General features: G+C 43.4%; 1 protein-coding gene across 9 annotated transcripts in view; it reads left to right on the forward strand.

The window, feature by feature from the left end:
* LOC123930849 (zinc finger protein 45-like) overlaps positions 1–24,263 on the forward strand; it is a 156,542-nt gene that overhangs the window by 15,501 nt on the left and 116,778 nt on the right. For 2 of the 9 annotated variants that reach the window (XM_045987267.1, XM_045987270.1), the window contains exons 1-9: positions 2,504–2,655; positions 3,459–3,591; positions 6,331–6,389; positions 8,411–8,462; positions 13,790–13,946; positions 14,038–14,110; positions 15,832–15,872; positions 19,966–20,092; positions 20,817–20,912. In XM_045987267.1, coding sequence (XP_045843223.1) covers positions 15,858–15,872; positions 19,966–20,092; positions 20,817–20,912 — 238 coding nt within the window. In that variant the 5' untranslated portion in view covers positions 2,504–2,655; positions 3,459–3,591; positions 6,331–6,389; ... (2 more) ...; positions 14,038–14,110; positions 15,832–15,857. Of the gene's footprint in view, positions 1–2,178; positions 2,278–2,503; positions 2,656–3,458; positions 3,592–5,462; positions 5,546–6,330; positions 6,390–8,410; positions 8,463–13,789; positions 13,947–14,037; positions 14,111–15,831; positions 15,873–19,965; positions 20,093–20,816; positions 20,913–24,263 lie in introns of those variants that run through there. The other 7 variants (XM_045987263.1, XM_045987264.1, XM_045987262.1 and 4 more) reach the window with 6 other exon arrangements.

Here is a 24,263-nt window from a genome sequence, read left to right on the forward strand (position 1 = left end):
AAAAGACTTGTATACCGAAAATTATGACTTTGATGAGAGAAATTGTAGACAGAAATAGATGGAAAGATATCTTGTATATAAGAAGTAGAAGTAATATTGTTAAAATGTTCCAACTACTCAAAGCCATCTATTGATTCATTGCAAGCCCAGTCAAAATTCCAGTGGCATGTTTCACAGAAATAGAAATAAATAATCCTAAAATTTTGTGTTGAAGCACAAAAGATGCCTAATAGCCAGAGCAATTAGAAGAAAGAAGAACAAAGCTAGAGGCATCTCACTTCCTAATTTCAAACTATTCTATAAAGCTGTAGTAATTAAGACAGCATGACCCTGACATAAAACTAGATACAATTGAACAAAACTGAGAGCCCAGAAATAACCCCTGCATATATAGTAAAATAATATTCAACAAAGGAGTGAAGAGCACTCAATTGGGAGAAGATAGTCTCTTAAAAAGTGATGTTGGGAAAACTGGATGACCAAATGCAGAAAAATGAAATTGGACCTCTGTTATGCACTACTCACAAAAATTAACTCAAAATGGATTAAGAACAAGCATGAAACCTGATACCATAAAACTCCTAGGGACAAACATAGGGAAGAAATTCCTTGACATGGGCAGCATTTGGGGGGTATGACGCCAAAAGCATAGTCAACAAAAGCAAAAAACAAGTGGGATTACATCAAACTAAAAAGCCTGTACATCAGTGAAAGACAAATACCATATGATTTCACTCATATGTGGAATTTAAGAAAGAAAACAAATGAATATGGTGGGGGGAGAGCCAAACCAAGAAACAAACTCTTTTTTTTTAAAAAAGATTTTATTTATTTGACAGAGATCACAAGTAGACAGAGAGAAAGAGAGAAAGAGAGAGAGAGGGAGGGAAGAGGAAGAAGCAGGCTCCCTGCGGAGTAGAGAGGCCGACTGGGAGCTCGATCCCAGGACTCTGGTATCATGACCTGGGCGGAAGGCAGAGGCTTTAACCCACTGAGCCACCCAGGCACTCCAAGAAACAAACTCTTAACTTTATAGAGCAAACTGGTGGTTACTAGAGGGGAGGTGGGCAGGAGGGATGGGTTAAATCGGTGGTGGGTATTAAGGAGGGCAATTGTGATGAGCACCAGGTGTTGTATGTAAGTGATGAATCACTAAATTCTACACTGAAGCTAATAGAGTGAGTTACCTGGAATTTAAGTAAAAATGTAGAAAATAATTTTTAAAAAACCTCTGCACAGCAAAAGAAATATGTTTTTTAATGAATAGACAACTTATGGAATGGGAGAAAATATTTGGAAACCATGTATCAGATAAAGAGTCAGGACTCATATCAAGAATGCCTACACCTCAGTAACAACAACAGCAACAAAATCCCAACTAATTCAATTTTTTTAAATGGGCAGAGGAATAAACAGACATTTTCCCGAAGAAGACATCCAAATGGCCAACAGGTACATAAAAAGATGCACAATATCGCTAATTATCAGGGAAATCCAATCCAAAACCAATTTCCTGCCAGTGTAACAACAAAAAAAATTCCCGAAGTGAAGGAAAATCAGAGAACTTTTCTCTTTCTGTTTTATATCCTGCTGGATAGTTGCATCTCTTCTTTAAAAAAAAAATATTTTTAAAGTATTCTTAGAGTGTGTGAGTGGGTGTAGGGGGAGAGGGAGAGGAAGAGAATCTCAAGCAGGCTCCACGCTGAGCTCATGGCCTGATCCCAAGACCCTGAGACCATAACCTGAGTCCTAAGCAAGAATCAGATGCTCGGGGCGCCTGGGTGGCTCAGTGGGTTAAAGCCTCTGCCTTCGGCTCAGGTCATGATCCCAGGGTCCTGGGATCGAGCCCCGCATCGGGCTCTCTGCTCCGTGGGGAGCCTGCTTCCTCCTCTCTCTCTCTGCCTGCCTCTCTGCCTAGTTGTGATTTCTCTCCGTCAAATAAATTAAAAAAAAAAAAAAAAAAAGAATCAGATGCTCAACCGACTGAGCCACCCAGGAGTCTCTGGTTACATCTCCTTTTTAATGGATTCTTGGTCACAGGTAAATCCAGGCTCAGGTAATAAAGAAGACTTGTTCAGCGCAGCTCAGCTTGCCCCTTTTATGATCTCTACTTTTACCCAGCACATAGCAGCCTTTCTAATAATTTTCCTTTTGTTTTTCCTATTTTCAACTACATAGGGTGTGAAAGAGAGCAGTGAGAAAGAAAGGCAAGCCGAGTTCCACCACACCGGAGGGTTTATTTAGACTCCACCTGATAATTCTAAAGAGAAATTTAAGGTAAGCGGGAAGCTCAGGCCTGCAGAGGATTCTGGGATTTGTAGTCCAGACGCTTTCTGGGATTGGGACACTTCCGCTCCAGGAAAGCGCAAAACTATTTGCTCCGCTGGAGAAATGGGAGAGCTTAATACAGTGCTCTGCGTGTTCGGAAGCATTCGGCTACCAAAGGGCAAGAATGCGAAGCCCTCTCCTTTCGTGGACTCGGGATTCGATTCCGGCCGTAGGTGTGGGAACCGGCTTTTCCGTCTCACGCGGGGGCGGGACAGCAGCTCCGGTTCCTCTCGGGAATGCTGGGGAATGTAGTCCAGGAGCTCCGCAGAGTCGGAGGTATTTCCGCTGCGGGAGGTTAACATTGCGGCCTTCGTTTCTTTCTGGGAGGTGAGTGATCCTCGGGACTCCGAGACCTTTTTTAAGTTTTTTGACCTGGCCCATGAGATCAGCGGCTCCGGGCCCTAGGTCACAAGGAGGAAAAGCCTTGGCCAGTGGCAGAGATCGAGGTTGAGGGGCGGGGGCGGCCGCCTGTCTTCCCCTCGCAGGAGCCTCTACGTTTGGAGCGCTTCGCGGGTCTCAGGCTTGGAGGCGGACCCGGCTCCGCAGGCTTCGAGGGTCTCCCGGCTCCCCGCCGCCCAGCTCGCTTTCCCCTCCCCTTCCACACGGCTCTGTCACTTCCTAGAACTTGATCTTTCCGTGCCTCAGTTTCCTTTCCTGGAAACGGGGATATTACCTACCTTACACGTTTGTCTTGTAAATTCATGGTATAGAGTGTAAGTGAAATGTTTGGAGCAGTTCGGACGTGTGGCAAGGTGTTAGTGTTAGTTGTGAATACACTACAATAGTAGTCAGAAAAGTTACCTCTCTGGAAACTCTTCCAAGTGGCACTGGCTCTTCTTATCCATGCGGGACAGAAGGCTGTGCCCGGACTACTTCTGACTCGTGTTTTAGAGAGAGCGTCACCGGGCGCCTGCGTGGCTCAGTTGGGTAAGCCACTGCCTTCACCTCAGGTCATGATCCCAGAGTCCTGGGATCGAGTCCCACATCAGGCTCCCAGCTCTTTGGGGAGTCTGCTTCTCCCTCTTACCTTCTCCTCGCTCACGTTTTCTCTCTCTCTCTCAAATAAATAAATAAAATCTTAAAAAAAAAAAAAGAGCGTCACCCACAAATACCTTCTGCGGTTTTTCCAGGGCCACAGACCAGACTGTAGCATCTCGGCTCCTTTCTTTTCCGCCTCCTGACTTCCTAAAGAGGACTACTTGGCAGCAGAGCCCCGCTGCGACCGTACTTAGCTTTCGTCTTCCTCTTCTGCGGTGACAGAAGGTATTTCATTCATGAGCAACTGTTAAATAATTGGGAAAATATGGAGAACATGCACAGGACATGAGTGATAGTCTTCATGGTTACACCTGGAGTGCTAAGCGTCGTCCCGAAGGTTTTATAAAAATTAACACAGTCTTCACAAAGCCCTCTCAAGTGAATACTGTTATTGCCTCTATTGTACAGACGACGGAATGGAGGCAAAAGAGCCTGATTTACTTATCCTCTGTCACACCGCTAGTGGGTGAAGTGGATTTGAATCCAGGGTGTGTGTGCCTTATGTGTGGATATCCTTGGTCCCAAAGTTTGAAGTCCCCAAATTGAAATTAGGAAACAAAACAGAAAAATAAGCTATATAAATATTTAACCATAGAAAACTGGCTGCAGAGGAGTCAATTGGGATCAAGTTACAGAAGTAGGTTGGAATTTTATTGTAAAAGTATTTTGAAAGCAGGATTCATGAGTCTGGACTTTTTATAAAATTTTAGAAGCATTCTCATTTACTTTTATTTCAGACAATATTTATAATTCATGTTCTCATTATGGAAGATATGCACACTCATCATAGAGAAGTTAGAAAATATAAAAATATACAGAAAAGCAATAAGAATAACTCCTAATACTAGAATATAGACAGTTTTTTTTAACATTTTAGTGCATTCTGTTTAGCAGTTTTAAAATGTGTGTTTATTTATTTTATGATATTGTTACCCCAGTATTCATAGTTCCTTAACTCTACTGTGGAAGTTTCCAAGCATACCCAAAGTATAATATAATAAACTATGTAACAATCACCCTGAGTCAATCCTTGCTAGTTTTTTGTTTTTTTTTTTGCTTCTCTGCTCTCCACACACATATTTTTTTCTCCTTGATTATTTTATTTTTAAATTATTTTTTATTAACATATAATGTATTATTTGCCCCCAGGGTACGGGTCTGTGAATCATCAGGCTTACACATTTCATAGCTCTCCTTGAGTATTTTAAAAGATTCTATTCATTTATTTTAGAGAGAGAGAGCACACAGTGGGAGGAGCAGAGGGAGAGAGAATCTCTGGCAGACACTGGCTAAGTGCAGAGCCTGACAAGGGACTCGATCCCAGGATCCTGAGATCATGACGTGAGCAGAAACTGAGAGTCAGACACTTAACTGACTGAACCACCCAGGCGCCTCTCTCCTTGAGTATTTTAAAGCAAACCCAGATGATGAGTTGGTGGGATTGAAAAGCTATCACAAATTGTTTATATCTGAAGACCAGTAGAAGGGAGATTTTATTAATGTCAGGATTGGTATAATGAAATACTGTAGACTGGGTGGCTTAAACAACAGAAATTTATTTTGTCACATCTGGAGCTGGAGGTCAAAGATCAGGGTGTTTGCAGGTTTGGTTTCTTCTGAGGCCTCTCCCCTTGGTTGCCTTCTCGCTCTGTCCTCACATGGCCTTTCCTCTGTGTGCCTGCTTCTCTTGTCCCTTTGTGTGTCTAGATTTCCTCTTACTAGAACATAAGTCAGATTGGTTTAGGGACTACCCTAAAGAACTCATTTTAAGCTAATCGCCTCTTTAAATGCCCTATCTCTAAATATAATATATTCTGCTAATTTGCTGACTTTTGAACCCAGAATATCATCACATTCTGAGGAACTGGAGTTTAGAACTTCAACATAAGAGTTTTAGGGGGTCATATTCAGTCCATCACAGAGATATTAACAGCAACTCTGAGGTTTTCACTCTTGGCAATGAGGAGAATGTTACTCATAGGAGAAGGTTAGAAAGAGTTGCAGTTAGGGAAGATGATGGGTTGTCTTTGCTCCTTTGAGGTTGCTCTTGCCACTGGCATATAACTTTGATTTCTTTTCTCTCTTGTTGGCTTCAGGGACCACTGTTTTCCTGGACCTTGTCATATTCTTTCCAGAGTGCCCAGCAGCAACCTAGAAGTTAGCAGAGAAGAATTATTCAGTGAGTTAAGTGTGACTCATGTAGCCATCAAAATGGGATACCCAGCCGGGATTAGGAAAGAAAATAGGAAGATAATCTATATTCACATTCCTTATCTTTGATCTCACCTATGGCGGGCTGTGGAATACCGCCAACTTTTTCGAGAGTGTTCAGAAGCTGATGTACCATTATGCCCCATATGTCATGGTCTAAAACAAATTTCCTTAGAATCAAGTCATTGCTAATGTTTCTTTCTTTCTTTTTTTTTTTTTAAAGATTTTATTTATTGGGGCACCTGAGTGGCTCAGTTGTTAAGCATCTGTCTTCTGCTAAGGTCATGATCCCAGGATCCTGGGATCGAGGCCCTCACTGGGCTCCTTGCTCAGCGGGAAGCCTGCTTCTTCCTCTCCCACTACCCCTGCTTGTGTTCCCTTTCTTACTGCATCTCTCTCTGTCAAATAAATAAATAAAATCTTTTTAAAATTTTAATTTATTTGACAGAAAGAGCGAGAAAACAAGCAGGGGGAGCAGGAGAGGGGGCAGTCAGTATCGGGCAGAACAGGATTAAAATTGAGCAGCTCGGTTTAAAACCTAGCTCTGGCACTCTGACTGGATAACCTTGGGCAAAGTATTTAACTTCTCTGTGCCTCTGTTTTCTTATCTGTCCAAATAGGACTCTTGAGTACCCACCTCCTAAAGTTTTTGTGAATATTAAAAGAGATATGCTATGTAAAGTGCTTGAAGTAGTTCCCGGCATGTTGTAAATTCTCGACATATTACAGACTAACGTCTTTTTTCTATTATAGGTGGCTATGTGACATGAAAAATGCAGCAAGTTATCAAAAGGGCAAAAGGGGATTTTAAGGTATTCTTTTTTTCACCTGCCTACTGTTTTCACTACTCCAGTTCTGTCATTCAGTTGAACAAAAATGAATAGTTTCTGTAATAGCCATTGGTTAAACTTATAACTAACACTAATTTGCCGTCTTGAACCCAGAAAGTCCCTGGGGGATGGTTATTTGGTCTCAGTTGCTTTAAAAATGTTCAAGTTATCACTATCCAATATGGTAGCCATTAGGTACAGGTGATAATTGAGCACCTGGAATACGGCTAGTGCTAACTGGGATGTCCAGTAAGTGTAAGACGCACAATGGATTTCAAAGACTAGTATGAAAAAAAGGAGTGTAATGTCTCAGTAATTTTTATGTTGATTGCAGGTTGAATTGAATTTTTATGTTGACTGTAGGTTGAATATATTTTGGATATATTGGGTTACATAAAATTTATTGTTAAGACTGAGCTCAGTTGCTTCTTCTAACATTTTTTAATGCGGCTAGTCGAAACGTTTAAATTACACTATGGAACTTGAATTATATTTGTCAGATGGCACTGGTCTTCATGGAAGCTCTGTTGTCACTCCGGGGATTTGCCTTCAGGGGCACTCATGAGTCACTCTTGCTCCTTAGGCCTCCAAGGGCATCGTACAATGGAGAGAAGCAGAGAGTTTGGACTTAGGAGGCCTGAGTGCCAGATCTAACCCTGCCCTTGATTTTCTGGGTGTCCTTCAGCAGCTCAGATAACTCCTGGAGAGGCAGGGTAGACTAACATGGTGGTTCTCAAACTATGGTCATATCAAAATCACTTTAGGGAACTTGGTAAAAAATAGAGAGACTATAAAGACCTAGGAGTTTTACTGTATCAGTGAGCCTCTGTTTTTGTGTTTATTAGCTTTCTGGGTGATTTTGAGGTGTTCTGATCGCCTCCTATTCACCCTGTGTAGGAAGGCGAATCCTTGTTCTAAGTAGTATGAGATGGCTGGAGGCATAACACCCGACACTGGGCAGGTGTCATTGGCAGCAGCTTACCCACAGCCCTTGGGAGGAGGACACTACATGCCATGTAGGGCCGTGTGGGGCTTGCGCCCAAGAATAGAGTAAACCAGCAGGGGCTGTGGTAGGTGGGTTTTTGTCGTGACAGGAATGTAAAGTGACCCTTGGCTCCCAAAGGAAGATGTGAGTAGCTTGTCTGAATAATTTCACAGGCTGGCAGTGAGGTAAAGCCTGTTAGGTTGAGGACTGAGTGGGGTGCGTCTGGTCCATTTGGTAGGGTGAATTTTTTTGAGTCTTAATGTTATACAGGCTATTGTGGGGCAACATGGAGAGGTTCACTCCATTGAGAAAGAAGGTTTTTAACACTACGGTTCCCCCAGAACCGAGAGGCATAGCCTGCTACATAGGACCGTATGAAGCCTGTCACATGCAGCGTTGGGAAGCAGAGAGAGGAAGGGGGGTTTGCCTTTATGACTAGAGTGGCAGCAAATAACCAGGTGGAGACCCCTGTACTGGGTACTAGTGAAAAGAGGCAAGTTGGGGTCAGTGATCAGGAGAATGAGGGCTCTTGCGTGCTCTCTGGAAGCTGGGTTTTTGACAGACTGGCTATGTGATTTAGCAGGCTTATGGTGAGGTTGGAATAAAAAGATGTCAAATAATATCGAATCTAGAGCCTGGTTCATATGTAGCAGAAGTAGCTGGGTGAGGAGCCTTTCCCCCAGGGTCAGGGGCCAGGGCCGCATCTGGGGAGAGCAGAGTAACTCATGGCTAGGCCTTTGGGCCCTGTGAGGCTCAAAGATGTATAGGCAGCACATGGAATCTCAGGCCTTACAATGCGATGTACACAGGAGTTGACAACCACTGCTTGTAAGACAAGGGCTCGGGCGCCATATTGCCTAGGTTCATTAGTGCCTGTTGCAGTGTCCTAACCGGACAATGAGATTGTGACCTGGGGCAGTAGGAGGGGTGTAGGAGTGTACACCTCAGCCACCCACCTCCACAGACTTGATTTGATTAGTTGTGGTAAGGCCTGAACCCTTTTTTTTTTTTTTTAAAGTTCCCTTGTGAGTCTAATGTGCTGTCCAAGTTGAGAACCACAGTCCAAGTAGGTAAGGCACTGGGTGAAAATCTTGACTTTTCTATTGATCACTGGTTGATCATGAACATAGCTATTTCTCTGTGCTCCATTTTCTTTACCTGTAAAATGGGGATGATTTTTTTCTCAATCTCTAGACTTGTGAAGATCAGATAATATAGCACATGTACAACACTCGTGGAAATGGTGCCATGGTAGGTACTAAGTCAGTTGCTATTAATGTCTGCAAAAATTGAGAGTATTTTATGAATGGCTTGAGTTTCCTTGTGGGTAAAATTAGGTGCTTAGAGTGTCCTTGGTATTCTTCCTGATCCTAACAAACCTTGATTCTAATTCCATTTTTAGAACCAGAGAGAAAAAGAAGATTGCAGTGTATTTACTTTCTCTTAACTTTTTTGCTCTGTTGTGGTTGGAAGAAGAGTTGAAGGGGAAAAACCTCAAGTCTTTAGTCTGTCTGAGGATATCTGGAGGGTTGTTTTGACTGTTGCTACTCTCATAGTGACCCAGAAACCAAGAGCATCAGCATCATCTGGAATATTGTTAAAAATGTAGATTCTTAGGCTCCATCCTTGATCTTCTGATTTAGAATTTCTAGGGGTGAGGCAGAGATATCTGTACCTTCCCAGAGTCTTCATTTGATTCATGGAACATTAAAATTTGAGAAGCACTGGTAGAGAGAACAGACTCATGCTTCTCAACAAAGAATATTTTCTGTTTTCTCTCTGGCTGAATTCCACATCCTTCCAGTACCAGATATCTGCATGACATGCTCTCCCTTGCTTGGTTCAGGTTTCCATGGTCAAATGTGGGAGAAGCCTCCATGACAAAAAATTATTCTGCAACAGCCCTTCCTTCCATTTCTTCTTATCTCTTCACCTCTTTTTACCATGCCTTTTTTTCTTTTCTTTTTTTTTGAGAGAGAGAGCACACGTGCAGGAGTGGAGGGGAAGGGAGAGAGAAAAATACTAGGCAAGCTCTATGCCCAGTACCAAGCCCAACATGGGGCTTGATCTCATGACCCTGAGATCATGAGCTGAAATCAAGAGTGGGATGCTTAACTGACTCAGCCACCCGGGTGCCCCCACCCTGCCTTATTTTTCTCAAAAGTACCTCTCACTGTATTATCAGTTTGCTAATATCCTTGACCCCATTATAAAATCAGCTGCATGAGATCACGGTCCTTGCCTGCTTTGTTCACTGCTGTGTCTTTCATGTCTCGGATCCTTGGTTAGGGTAGAGTAGGAGATAAATAATAAGGCCCTGATCTACACGACATATCTGTCAGCTGTTCATTACAGCAGTCATTCTGCCAGTCTTTGTTGAGTTCCTTTCCTACCAAGTGCTCGCAGAAACTATCTTCTTTTGTCTTGATGCTTTCAAAATTTCTGTTTCTCTACATTTTTGCCATTTTAATTACAATATGTCTTGGTGTGGATCTGCTTTTTTTGATTTTGTTGGGGGTTCTCTGTGCTTCCTAGATCTGGATATCTGTTTCCTTCCCACATTAGGGAAGTTTTCAGCATTATTTCTTCAAATAACTTTTCTGCCCCCTTTTCTCTGTCTTCTTCTTCTGGGATCTCTATAATCTGAATGTTACTATGTTTGATGGAGTCACTGAGTTCCCTAAGTCTATTCTTGTTTTGCAGAATTCTTTTTTCTGTCTTTTGTTCAGCTTGATTACTTTCCATTACTCTGTCTTCCAAGTCACTAATTGGTTCCCCTGCTTCTTCCAGCCTGCTGTTCATTCCGTTGAGTGTGTTTCTCATTTCGTTTATGGGGCCCTTTATCTCTGTTACTCTTTTAGCTCTGTCTTAATGGCCCGCCAGTGTCCTACACTCTTTTCTCAGGTCCAGTGAGTATCTCTATGGCCATTACTTTAAATTCTCTATCAGGCATGTTAGTTAGATCTGTTTCACTAGGATCTCTGGCGGTGGCCTTGTCCTATTCTTTCATTTGGGACAGATTCCTCTGTATTCTCACTTTGTCTAAGTCTGTGCCTGCTTCTCTGTGTTCAGAAAGTCAGTGACATCTCCCTTACTGGAGGGTAATGGCGTTGTGAAGAAGAGGTCCTGTAATGTCCTGCCATGTAGAGTCCTCTGTTCCCCAGCGCCTGGTGCTTCGGGGAGTGTCTCCTGTGTGTACTGCATGTGCTCTGCTTGGTGTAAGCAAGTTACAGAGGGAGTGTCAGTGCTGTGCTGGTTCCTGCAAGTAGCTCTGTGTTTATGCTGAGGGGTGAGGGAGGGCCAGTGGCTCCTGCCAGTTCTTTGTTCCTGGAGGGTCTCTCCAGGGATGCAGCATCTCTGGAACACACTCCCAGGTTGAGCAGACAACCTCCCCGCTATGTGCCCCAGGCGCACTTCCGATTGCTGCTTCCATGCTGTATGTTCACAGGCCTTTTTTTTTTTTTTTTAAAGATTTTTATTTATTTATTTTGACAGAGAGAGATCACAAGTAGGCAGAGAGGCAGGCAGAGAGAGAGGGGGAAGCAGTCTACCCGCTGAGCAGAGAGCCCGATGCGGGGCTCGATCCCAGGACCCCAGGACCATGACCGGAGCCGAAGGCAGAGGCTCAACCCACTGAGCCACCCAGGCGCCCCTGTTCACAGGCCTTTTGTCCTGCTTTCTTTCCAAGAACGATGTCTCCAGGCTCTGCCTGAGCCAGGCCCACTGACCTTTCAGACTACAGGCTTTCAGCCCTGCTGGTTGCAAGAACTCCTGAAATGCAGCCCCTCTTGCTTTCTAAGCCCATGGCTATGGGGGATTCATTTTCCCATCTCATGCTCCCTGTGTGTTATCTGTCTCTCACACTTCTCCACAACCATGGCTCCCTCTTCCCCACTGAAGCCACAATCTGTTTCTCTCCCAAACCTAGGCTCCACGCTTCTTGGTTTCTTCAGGAGGGCCTCTTCTCTACCTTTACTTGTGAGTTTGTTATGTCAGTGTTCAGGTTGATTTCTGGGCTGTCAAGCATAATTTCATAGTTATGGGTTGTATTCGTGGAAGCAGGTAAGCTTAGGGTCCTCCTACTTTTGCCATTATCTTCCCCTCTCTCCAAGAAGTAAATGATTCTTGACATCATCCTCTTAACAGTCGTCTCTGATTCCAGTCACTTCCACCTCCAATCTTTCTGCTGAGAGAGTAATCTGATTACCAAACAAAAGGGATCTTCTTACCCTCCCTTCCTCAAGGCTTTCCTGCTGCCTTGCAGATAAAACTGGGACTCCCATGCGGGAGGTTGAATCTCACCCACCTGCTTATCTGTTGCTGTCTCTGATTTGTATTCATTCCCATTATAGCATTTGTTCACTTGAGGTTTTCCAGTGATTCTCCTTCTCTTGGGCTAGTAGAACTCAGTCATCCCTCACAGCTCAGCTAAAGCCATGTTCGTGTAGAACCCGCTCTGTGGGCCTTGGGGGACCCAGAGGACCCCATACCCTACTCTGCCAGGTAGCAATGTATAATCACCAAACTGTGAGCAAGTTGGGACTGGGTAATTGTATCTCTCTCTCTCTCTTCTTTTTAAAATTTTATTTATTTGAGAGAGAGAGAGAGCACGAGAGAGCATGAACAGGGTGAGGGGCAGAGAGGAGGACAGACTCCTCACTGAGCAGGGAGTCTGGTGTGGGGCTCAATCCCAGGACTCCTGAACTCATGACCTGAGCCAAAGCTTAACCAACTGACCCACCCAGACACCCTGAGATGGTAGTTTTAAAAATCCAGATGCTCTTCTCTCTCCCCTTTACCCTGCCCCTCCCCCCACTCATGCATATGTATGTGCGAGCACGAGCTCTTCTCCCTCTCTCTCAAATAAATAAATAAAATCTTAAAAAAAAAAGAAAACGGGTCACCTGGGTGCCTCAGTTGCTTAAGTGTCCAACTCTTGATTTGGGCTCAGGTTATGATCTCAGGGTCCTGGGAATGAGCCCAGCTTTGGGCTTGACGTGGAGTCTTCTTGGGATTCCCTCTCCCTTTTTCCCTCTGGGCCATCTCCTACCTGTGCTTGCCATCTTTCTCTAAAATAAAGAAATAAAATCTTAGGAAAAAAATCCAGAGGCTCTTTTCCTTCCAAAGATGACTTTGGTCTTGCAAATATTGTGAAAGACTTGGAGGAAAATCTTGGAAATAAAACACCTGCTCTCCAAATTCTCCCACCTGGGATCACCCTCAAAATTTTACAACTCAGGGGTGCCTGCTGGCTCAGTTGGTTATATGTCCAACTCTTAATTTTGGCTCAGGTTGTGATCTCAGGGTTGTGAGGCAGAGCCCCATGTCGGGCTCCATGGTGGGTTTGGAGTCTGCTTAAGAGTCCCTTCCTCTCCCTCTACCCCTCCACCCCCTCTCTTCCTCCCTCTCTAAAAAAAAATTTTTTTAATAACTCAAAGAAATCTTCATTCATTAAGACCCTGACACTGACTGCTGAGTGTCTCCTGAGCAGTTTCTGTTCCAAGCACTGTTTCAAGTGCTTGAGCTACAAATCTGAGTTGGTATTAATTACAAGATTGATTTACCAATTATCCCCCTTCCCCCAGAGGTGATGGAAAGTGCTCCCTGCAGCACACTTCTTACTGAGCAGAAGTTTCTGGGCAAATAGAGTCAGAACAAAGTGAATCACAGATCCCAGAAGCCTATTTCTGTCAAGATTGGGAAGTTTTCCATTGCCCTTTTCCATACTAGGGTTCCTGTATCTAAAGATGGAGGAGTAACTAATAGTAATTAATAAGTAATAAATTAACCAACAATGAGCTGATAATAATCTCCTAACCTGATTGTTGCGTATTTAGTTTCCACCCTCCTCACAATCAGTCCTACCCTGAGAGTGAAAAGGAGAACTTGTATCCAGGGCACCTGTGTGGTTGGGCCGTGGTTCACTGCCCAGAGGTGCTTAGCTGGAAAGGGCTTGATCTCAGGAATCTAACCCACTCTCTGCCTGCCTCCACCCCGAGGAAGGGGTTCCTTGGGTGTTTCATGTGAGGCAGCCATACGAGTCACTTGTGTTGAATGTTTAGGCCACCAGACGCTGTTCTAAGTGTCTGACATATAGTCGCTTAGACCTACTACGCTTCCCCTGAGGTTGGTAATATCACTGTTGCCATTACTATTATCTCCAGTTTTAGCTTGTGCTTTGAGACACAAAGTATTAGCATTTGGGGATGCAATATTCACACACTGGGGGTCAGATTCCAGAGCCTACGCCCTTCACAGCGCTGTTCTCTTCTCCCTCAAGCAGATCCTTTGGCTTCAGAGTCGTCTCCCCATTTCCCTGTCTGTCATCCGTAGCACTCAGCTCTCGTTTCTCTTCCTGTGAGACCTTGGAGTCCCATCAGTGTATTTTTGTCCTCAGAAGCAGCAGAGAAGCATCTAGAATACCGGTTCTGGTGTGAGAGCTGGATTCCACTTCCGCCCGTGTGTTTTGACCTCATCAAGCTTCAGCTTCTTCATCTGTTAAATGGAAGCCACAGTCCTCGTCGTCATTGAGTGAGAACTTCCCAAAATGCCAGGTACCGTGCCAGGGGCATCACACGGATTAGCTCATTTATTCCACCACAGTAATCCTCTGGCTAAAATTCTGTTTTGATCTCCTTATTGTAGCTGAGGATGGGCACAGAGGTGTAGGCGATTGGACCGAAGTCAGACGACTTGTGCAACAGTAGCTTCGTCATAGGTATGCGGGCAGTACCTTCACCAAACGGTGTGCCTGGTGCTTCATAAGGTCCCTTATAGGTACTTGGTGCTTAGTTAAAGCCACCCACTGCTCTTTTTGTTGTTTTTAATCCTTTACTAGGATTATTATACCTTGTTAGTTTGAATGACATAATGACAATGATTACCTCACTTACGGGTAGATTAATCTTGCAGAGTCACAGGTTTTTGTTTTTGTTTAAAGATTTTATTTTTATTTATTTGACAGACAGAGATCACAAGTAGGCAGAGAGGCAGACAGAGAGAGAGGAGGAAGCAGGCTCCCCGCTGAGCAGAGAGCCCGATGCAGGGCTTGATCCCAGGACCCTGGGATCATGACCTGAGCCGAAGGCAGAGGCTTTAACCTACTGAGCCACCCAGGCGACCCTGAGTCACAGGTTTTTACTACTTTTTCTTCACCTTCGGTGAGAGTCGTTTTCAAGGTCCTGCTTTTAACAGTAAATTTGACAAGGTCTCTTATCTTTCAAAAAACAGTCCTCTGTTAACAACAACAGAAAAGCCCACAGGTGTCTGTATAGTCAAATTCACAGAGAGAGAGTAGAGTAGGAGTTATTAGGGGCCGAGGGGTGGACTGATGGGGAGCTCTTGTTTTATAGGTACAGAGTTCTAGTTGAGGATGGCGAAAAAGTTCTGGAGATGGATGGTGGTGATGACTGCACAGCAGTAGGAATGCACTTAATGAATAATAATGGATAATAATAATAATGAACTTAATAATGGTTAAAAGGGTAAATTTTAGGTTCTGTTCATTTTATGCAGGAAAACAAGTCATCCATGTAATCTTAAATATTATTGCAAAGGCATCCCATTAAGTATGCTGACCAAGGGCACCTGGGTGGCTCAGTGGGTTAAGCCGCTGCCTTCAGCTCGGGTTGTGATCTCAGGGTCCTGGGATCCAGCCCTGCATCAGGCTCTCTGCTCAACAGGGAACCTGCTTCCCCCACTCTCTCTGCCTGCCTCTCTGCCTACTTGTGATCTCTGTCAAATAAATAAATAAAATCTTAAAAAAAAAAAAAAGTATGCTGACCAAGAAAGAATAATATATTTCAGAGGTTAAAGGTGATTTTTGTATGACAGAGCGACAGCCTTCAAAGGCTCCATTGATAGAAACCATTTATGAGGACAGCTTTTATGTTAGTGAATATTTGCTTTTCTACAGCTACTAAGAAATAAGATACCTTAAGAGTGTTCTGTGTGCCCTGCACCTGCTGATTTAATTCTTAAGACAATCCTATGAAATAGGCACTGTTAATCCCTCCATTTTTACAGATGAAAGAATTGAGGCACAGAGACACTAATAACTTGTCGAAGATTTCACAGCTAATAAGTGGACCTAAAACATTTGACCCTGGTGATTACTTTCTCAACCTGGGTACTTAATTCTCCACGTCCACGCTCCCTAGAATCAGATTCATACCCTAAAAGAGATAAGGAGAACTTGTGTGTGGTTGGGCAGGTTGTTCATTGTGCAGGGGCTCTCAGCTGAAGGGGTCAGTGGTCTCGGAATGCAGCCCACCCTCTGCCCATCAAGCCTCCTGAGGAAAGGGCATCATGGCTCTTTGATGTGAAGCATGAAATATGGGTAGTGATAACATGTTAGTCGAATGGATTAAGGACAGTCTTGGCCAAACTCTGATGGCTTTTTTTTTTCTCCTTCCCCTTTTGTGCCTTTGCCGGACTCAGCCCTTCCATAGAAGGACAAGGGCAAAATGACCAAGTTCAAGGTGAGTTGGGCTTCCTTTCTAGATTTTATTATTTATTTATTTATTTATTTTTAAAAAGATTTTATTTATTTATTTGACAGAGAGCGCTCACAAGTAGACAGAGAAGCAGGCAGAGAGAGAGAGCGAGCGAAGCAGGCTCCCTGCTGAGCAGAGAGCCTGATGCGGGACTCGATCCCAGGACCCTGAGATCATGACCTGAGCTGAAGGCAGCGGCTTAACCCACTGAGCCACCCAGGCGCCCCCTTTCTAGATTTTAAACCGTTATCTCATTTCTCAGCGATTAGATGCATTCTTGAAAATGGTTAAATAGAATAGCAGGCATTTCAAAATCTCTTCTGAACCAGAGGATTGCTGCTTTTTATTTTAGTGTAGATTAATTTTTGTTATTTTATTTTATCACCTTTTATAATTTCACAAGTAAAATAGAGGAGAAAGTCACTAGCAGTGAAAAAAGAACTGCCACTTTACTATATTTTCCTTATAAAAACTGTTTTCATTTTCCCACGTTCTTTTCCTTATAGGCATTCGTAACTGTATAGTTGTAATAGTTATATAGTTAAAATTTTAAAATTATGCTTTTTCTAATTAATTAATATTATAGTTCCTACTTTTTTAATTCCCTGCATTTTTAATGGCTTTATCATATTCCTTTGAATTGATGGACTCTGTGTGTGTCTCATAACTTTTGCCCCATTCTTGGACATTTAGGTAGTTTAGAATTTTTTTTTTTAAGATTTTTATTTATTTATTTGAGAGAGAGAGAATAAGCAGGGAGGGGGCAGGCAGGGGGAGAAGCAGACTCCCCACTGAGCAGGGAGCCTGATGTGGGGCTTGATTCCAGGACCCTGGAATCATGACCTGAGCTGAAGGCAGATGTGTAATGACCGAGCCACCCAGGCACCCTGGTCATTTAGAATTTTTACTGTGTTAAAGAACACTGTTATGATGAGCACTGGGTGTTGTAGGGAAGTGTTGAATCACTATATAGTACACCTGAAACTAATACTACAATGCATGGTAACTAACTGGAATTTAAATAAAAGCTTAAAAAAGCAAACCCAGGAAAGTGACATTATAATAAATTCTGATTTTGACATACTTGAAAGAATATTGTACTAATGGTGTTCCTAACGTAACCATTTTCCTCAAAAAGGAATTTTGAGGTGTTTATAATTTGTTCTTAATGTTTTAGGAATCTAAATTGAGAAAGGACACTTACTAGGTGGTACCTTGGGAATTTTGCACATAGAACACGCTGATATGGCCTAGTGTAACCAGGCATAACTGATGAATCACATGGAGAAAATATTCTTTTATATTTTCCCATAAGAAAACTAGAGTCCTTTTTTTTGGTTTTTTTTTTAAGAATTTTATTTATTTATTTGACAGACAGAGATCACAAGTAGGCAGAGAGGCACGCAGAGAGAGAGGGGGAAGCAGGCTCCCTGCTGAGCAGAGAGCCCAGTGCGGGGCTTGATCCCAGGACCCTGGGATCATGACCTGAGCCGGAGGCAGAGGCTTAACCCACTGAGCCACCCAGGCGCCCCTAGAGTCCTTTTTTAAAAAAAAAAAAAAATTTATTTTAAAAAGAAAATGAGCAGGACGGGCAGAGGGAGAGAATGAGCAAGAATCTTTTTTTCTTTTTCTTTTTTTTTTTTTTTTAAAGATTTTATTTATTTATTTGACAGACAGAAATCACAAGCAGGCAGAGAGAGAGGAAGGGAAGCAGGCTCCCTGCTAAGCAGAGAGCCCGATGCGAGGCTCGATCCCAGGACCCTGAGACCATGACCTGAGCCGAAGGCAGTGGCTTAACCCACTGAGCCACCCAGGCGCCCCGAATGAGCAAGAATCTTAAGCAGACTCTATGCCCAGTGGGGAGCCCGATGCGGGGCTCGATCCCAGGATCCTGGAATCATGCCTTAAGCCAAAGGCAGACACTTAACCAACGAAGCCACCCAGGCACCCCTGATTTATATTTTTTATTTACCTATTGATTAATTTTTTATTTTTTTATTTTTATTTTTTAAGATTTTATTTATTTATTTGACAGAGAGAGAGAGATCACAAGTAGGCAGAGAGTCAGGCAGAAATTGAGGGGGAAGCAGGCTCTCTGCTGAGCAGAGAGCCCGATGTGGGGCTCGATCCCAGGACCCTGAGATCATGACCTGAGCCGAAGGCAGCGGCTTAATCCACTGAGCCACCCAGGTGCCCCCTTGATTTATTTTTTATCAAAGTAATAGTGTTCTTAATTTTAAAAAGTCTGCTAGTACAGGAAGACATACTGATGCTTTTCTTTTTTTTTTTTTTTTTTTTTTTTTTAAATATTTTATTTATTTATTTGCCAGAGAGAGAGATCACAAGTAGGCAGAGAGGCAGGCAGAGAGAGAGGAGGAAGCAGTCTACCCGCTGAGCAGAGAGCCCGATGCGGGGCTCGATCCCAGGACCCTGAGATCATGACCTGAGCCGAAGGCAGCGGCTTAATCCACTGAGCCACCCAGGTGCCCCCTTGATTTATTTTTTATCAAAGTAATAGTGTTCTTAATTTTAAAAAGTCTGCTAGTACAGGAAGACATACTGATGCTTTTCTTTTTTTTTTTTTTTTTTTTTTTAAATATTTTATTTATTTATTTGCCAGAGAGAGAGATCACAAGTAGGCAGAGAGGCAGGCAGAGAGAGAGGAGGAAGCAAGCTCCCTGCAGAGCAGAGAGCCTGACGCGGGGCTCGATCCCAGGACCCCAGGATCATGACCTGAGCCGAAGGCAGAGGCTTTAACCCACTGAGCCACCCAGGCGCCCCGACTTAGGCCTTTCTGTGTGTGCTTAGTTGCTGTCATATACGCAAGACACCACAGCTAATGAGACTGCCTCTTCATGGTCGCTCTTCAGTGGCTCCTTTAGGATCTCTGTTGCTCCTTCAGGGCTCCTGGACATGCAGGGCTCCCGTTATGAACACACAGTTTCCATATAAAATAGTTAAGACTGTACCGCACACCAGCTGGTCTTACTCATGGTTGATTTTTGCCCCGAGGCAGTGTCTGGCAACATTTCTGGTGTTGCCAACTTGAGGCTTTGGCCTCTACTGCACAGAAGCCAGGGCTGCTGCCAAAAATGCAGCCTCCCCCAATAAGCAGTTATCTGGCCCCATATGTGAGTAGTGTCAAGGTTGAGAAACCATGCCGTACACAAAGCTATCCAGGAAAAATAGCAAAACATGAGTGACGTTACTTATATATATATATTTTTTTAAAAGCTTAAAGTCGGGGCGCCTGGGTGGCTCAGTGGGTTAAGCCGCTGCCTTCGGCTCAGGTCATGATCTCGGGGTCCTGGGATCGAGTCCCACATCGGGCTCTCTGCTCGGCAGGGAGCCTGCTTCCCTCTCTCTCTCTCTCTGCCTGCCTCTCTGCCTACTTGTGATCTCTCTCTCTCGCTGTCAAATAAATAAATAAAATCTTTAAAAAAAAAAATAAAAGCTTAAAGTCTCTAGTAGAAATTTTACAGTCATAAAATAAAACCCTGATTGGAATATGAGCAAAGGACATTGACTGGCAAGGTACTAAAGAAGAAAGATAGCCAGTAAATATATGAAAATGTGATCGCTTATTAAGTACAAATAAGTACAAAATGAAAAATAAGTTGCCTTTTACTAATCAGATTATGTAGGACTTTAAAACGTTGGTTATATTCAGTGTTATGTATGGTATGGAGAATTAGGGCTACTTACATTTTCTGAGGGGAAGAATAAAATACAGAAAAAGTTGAAAAGGAAACCTGTCATTGTACATAGTAATTTTGAAGTGGCATATTCTTGGATTTTGCAGTTTTTTCCTTCTTGGAACTTATTCTAAGAAAATAATTAAGAAAGGAGGCTAATATTTATTTGAAAGTTCTTTTTAGTATTTATTTTGGAAAGAAAAAAAAATCTAACGCGATACACTCTGTATTACCTGAAATGTTTACCTACATTGTAGTGAAATTGATTTTTGTCTCTTAGAATCTGAAACTACTTCCTACACATCCTTTCCAGTTTTCTCAGTGCTCCTTCTCCCAGCAGCCATTGGGGGCAAGATTGAGTTTGCATGTGTTTGGTGTTGTAGGAGGCGGTGACGTTCAAGGACGTGGCGGTGGTCTTCACGGAGGAGGAGCTGGGGCTGCTGGACCCCGCCCAGAGGAAGCTGTACGGAGACGTGATGCTGGAGAACTTCAGGAACCTGCTCTCTGTGGGTGAGGACAGGCGCCCTGTGGACTTTAGCCCCCTGCAGTGTTTATTGTATCCTTGGATGCGTGTATCCTTTGGAGCTCTTGAACTGGGTGACATTTTTCTGGTCTTCTCTCATCAAAGTGTGTTTTATAAATGAGCCATAAACTGATTCGATGACTGCTGTGGTCATTTGTCATTAGTGGGTCATGACACGTATGTAGGGCATTGTACTAGCTTTTTTTTTGAGAGAGAGAGTGAAAGTGTATGTGTGCATGCGCAAATGGGCAAAAGGGCAGAGGGAGAGGGAGTGAGAGAATTCCATGCACGCTGCACGCCCAGCTTGGAGCCCAATGCAGGGCTCTATCACAGGACCCTGAGATCGTGACCTGAGCCAAAATCAAGAGTCGGGTGCTTAACTGACTGAGCCAGCCAGGCTCCCCTTGGACCAGCGTTTTTAATGAAATGGGGTAGAAAATAATCAGAGCCCTTGGCAATAACTGCATGTTGCTGAAAATCATGTGAGAAATGGTGGAAAGAGTCTGAAGAAAACAGACCTTTTTTCCCAGTAATTTACATGTAATGCCCGCATATCCTGGATTTTTGCCTCAAACATTGCCTTCTGATGGGTCATAATTAACAGTTTGGAAATCACTGATTTTGATGTCCTAAAGATGATATGGTTAGAACCATATTTTTAATAGTTTAGTAATTTTTAATCTTTAAATGTGTGTCCTTGCCTTTTGACAGGGCATCAGCCCTTCACCCCACATGTAATACTCCAGTGCGAGAGGGGAGAAAAGCTTCGGATGATAAAGACAGCAACCCAGGGCCGCGGCATCTCAGGTGAGAGCCGTGCGGCTGAGTCGGCCGTGCTTCCTGTCGCCTCCACAGCAGGGCCGGGCCTGTGCACTCTGCGGCAGTTCCTCGTGCTCTCCCTCCTGTCCTTTGCACTCGAAGTGATTCTTCTGTATGTTCGTCAGATCCTGTCCTCTGCTTGAATCTCTGGCGGCTTCTTCTCTCATTCAGAGTAAAAGCTGAGTACTTCAAGTGGCTTATGATGTCCCAGCTTCTTGCTCCTTGCTTTGCCCCCATCTCTCTGCACGCGTGACCTGTCACCTGCCCCCGTGTCAGTCTGTTCCGTCCAGTTTTGGCGCTCCGCTCTGCCCCTCATGGCCCTGCTTCATCAGCCTCTCTGTACTTGTTCTTCCTTCTGTAAGAAGTGCCCTTTCTCTCTGTCATCCTCTCGGCCCCTCTCTTACTGCATGTAGGTCTCTTCTCAAAACAGAACATCATAAGAAAGACCTCCCTTGACCACCCTGTTCATGATCCCTTCGTCTTCCCCCATTCTCCTTTCCCTTACCGTGTTTGATTTGATGTCTAGGCATTGATCGCCACTTACCATATTATCATATATTTTTGTTTACCTCACTATATTCTCACTAGAATATAATTATCAGGAGGGAAGGAGTTCTGTTTTCTTTTCTCTTTGTCTTCAGTGTATACAACAGACTTGGCAGAGGACAGACTGTGCTATAAATACTTGTTGGGTGAATAAATGTGATAATAATGGTTTACATGGACTTTTTTTTCATTAGTTGTGGACATACTAAATGGGTGATAAACAGAAATGTCTGATGAAGGCATTGTCTAGATCAGCCCCCCCCATGATTATCTAATCTAATCCTAATTTATTAGGCGCTTTTGGATACACATAGATATGTATCTGTTAGACCACACTTAGAGGCACCTGGGTGGCTCAGTCGGCTAAGCATCCAACTCTTGATTTCCGCTCAGGTCATGATCTCAGGGTAGTGGGATCGAGCCCCATATCAGGTTCCTCACTGAGCACAGAGCCTGCTTAAGATTCTCCCTCTCCCTCGCACCCGCCCCTCCTCACTGGCTCTCTTGTGCATTCTCTCTTTCTCTCTGTCTCTCAAAAAACAATCCCCCACATCTAATGAAAGCTTAACTTTGCACTTATAACCAAGTTGAATATCCTTTTCCCTGTGTGGCTTTTCTGCCATCTTTAGTAGTGAATCATACTGTCTTGGTGAAGAATGACTTTTTAGAGTGAAGATTCTGATAGCCACTTTTTTAGGCAGGTCTCCTATTAAAGAAAATAAATACACTTTATCAAGAAAGAAAAATTCTGGGGCACCTGGGTAGCTCAGTGGGTTAAGCCTCCGCCTTCAGCTCAGGTCATGATCTCAAGGTTCTGGGATAGAGCCCCGCATCGGGCTCCCTGCTCAGCAGGGAGCCTGCTTCCCCCTCTCTCTCTGCCTGCCTTTCTACCTACTTGTGATCTCTGTCAAATAAATAAAATTTAAAAAAAAAAGAGAAAGAAAGAAAAATTCTCAGGTAATAACTAGCTTTCAAGTTAGTCTTTCCCTTCGAAGATTTTCCTCATGGCAGCCACCCATCTCCCAGAGTTACAGGAAATGGTGTCACCTACTGTCATCCCAGTGTGTGTTTATAGCTCTAGCAGGCGTTTCATCCAGAGAAGCCTTTACTTCCGAAGCACCTCTGATACTGTCCTGTGTTCTTAATGCTTGTCACAGGCCACTAAATTTATTTCAGACTCACTGAGTCCCAGCCTGTAACTTGGAAAACTGGTGTTGTCCATATGAAAACATACTTCTCTATCCATCAGTTTGACAGCCTGCTTTCAGAGAATTATTCCCGAGGCTCTAAATATTGACTCCCATGTGAAAAGGGAAAAATTTTACACACAAAGTAGGAGAGTACAAAAATTTCAGAAGTAATCAATCCATAGGCCCCATGTCCACTTTTATGCCTTATGCTTTTTTTTTCTTTTTTCCTTTCAAGGGATTCTTGCCGTGATCTTGTGATCAGCATAATTTTCTTATCAGCAACCTCTGTTTAGGTTAGCCCAGCATCTGCTGAAGCCTTTCAGCTTCCCAACAAAATTGCTATTTCCAATCCTTTTCCTGTTCTAGATAACTTAACTTGGAACAGCTCTTTTACTCTTGTAACATAGTTCAAACTCTCACAAAGAAGTCAAACTGGGACTTACGTATTCTTTCAACATGTCTTTATTGGATACTGACAGGGTTCTGGGAGTGGTGAAAATGCTTGTCCTTGTGGCTACTGCATTCAGGTGGGAGAAGACATTAAACAAAAAGATAAAGGACATATACATAAATATAGTATGTCAGATGTAATATATGCTGTTTAAAAACAAAATGAGGTAAAGTGAATGCCAGGCAGATGGCCAGGAGTATTGAGAGATAGGGAGAATTTACTGCTGGAAATTGAATGGGAAAAGAGGCCTCATGGATAAGATGTTATTTGACCAGAGATCTGAAAAGATGGCTAGGTGTGTATCTCATTGGTGGAACAGAGTTCCAAGGAGAGCATAACTCTTTGTTGTTTTTTTTTTAAAGATTTTATTTATTTATTTATTTGACAGAGAGATCACAAGTAGGCAGAGAGGCAGGCAGAGAGAGAGGGGGAAGCAGGCTCCCAGCTGAGCAGAGACCCTGGTGCAGGACTTGATCCCAGGACCCCGAGACCATGACCTGAGCCGAAGGTAGAGGCTTAACCCACTGAGCCACCCAGGCGCCCCCCCAAGGAGAGCATAACTCTTTCTGACCAGTATTGACTTTGAGAATCTGTACCATACCCTGTTCATTTCCTCCTCACAAGTTCTTGCTCTGGTGTAGATTAAGCTTCTGATTTTTCACTTTTTCCCCCCCTGGAGGTGATAGGAACTTTATTGCTGTGAGGTTTTGGAATGATATATGGTACTGTAAACCTCTTCCTCCATTACTGTCCTGAAGAATATTTCCCAGCAGGAGGTGAAAGGCCATTCTCTGCTTATACTCTGAACTTTAGGCACTTATGTGATAAGATAGGTTCTCCCAAACACGTGTCTTTACAACCAACCCAGTGCTTCAAGGCTTCTAACATAGAATAGACTTCCAGTGAAATAATTTCAAGCAAAGGTTTTCAGCATTGCCTGGGGACATCTTCTGATAATCTGTCTGTCTTACTAAACATTTTGAACATTTGGCCAGATGTGTGTGCAACGGGAAGAATTATGTGGAAGCTGTTTATCAGACATACGCTGAAGCAAAGACAAGGCTTTTAGTAAAGTGCAGCTTCATCTTTGTAGAGACTCCCTAGGAAGAAAAATACTTCTGTGGCCACTAAATTTCTAACCTGTTTCTCCCA

Source organism: Meles meles, chromosome 19, assembly GCF_922984935.1.
Source record: "Meles meles chromosome 19, mMelMel3.1 paternal haplotype, whole genome shotgun sequence".
Taxonomy (NCBI): domain Eukaryota; kingdom Metazoa; phylum Chordata; class Mammalia; order Carnivora; family Mustelidae; genus Meles; species Meles meles.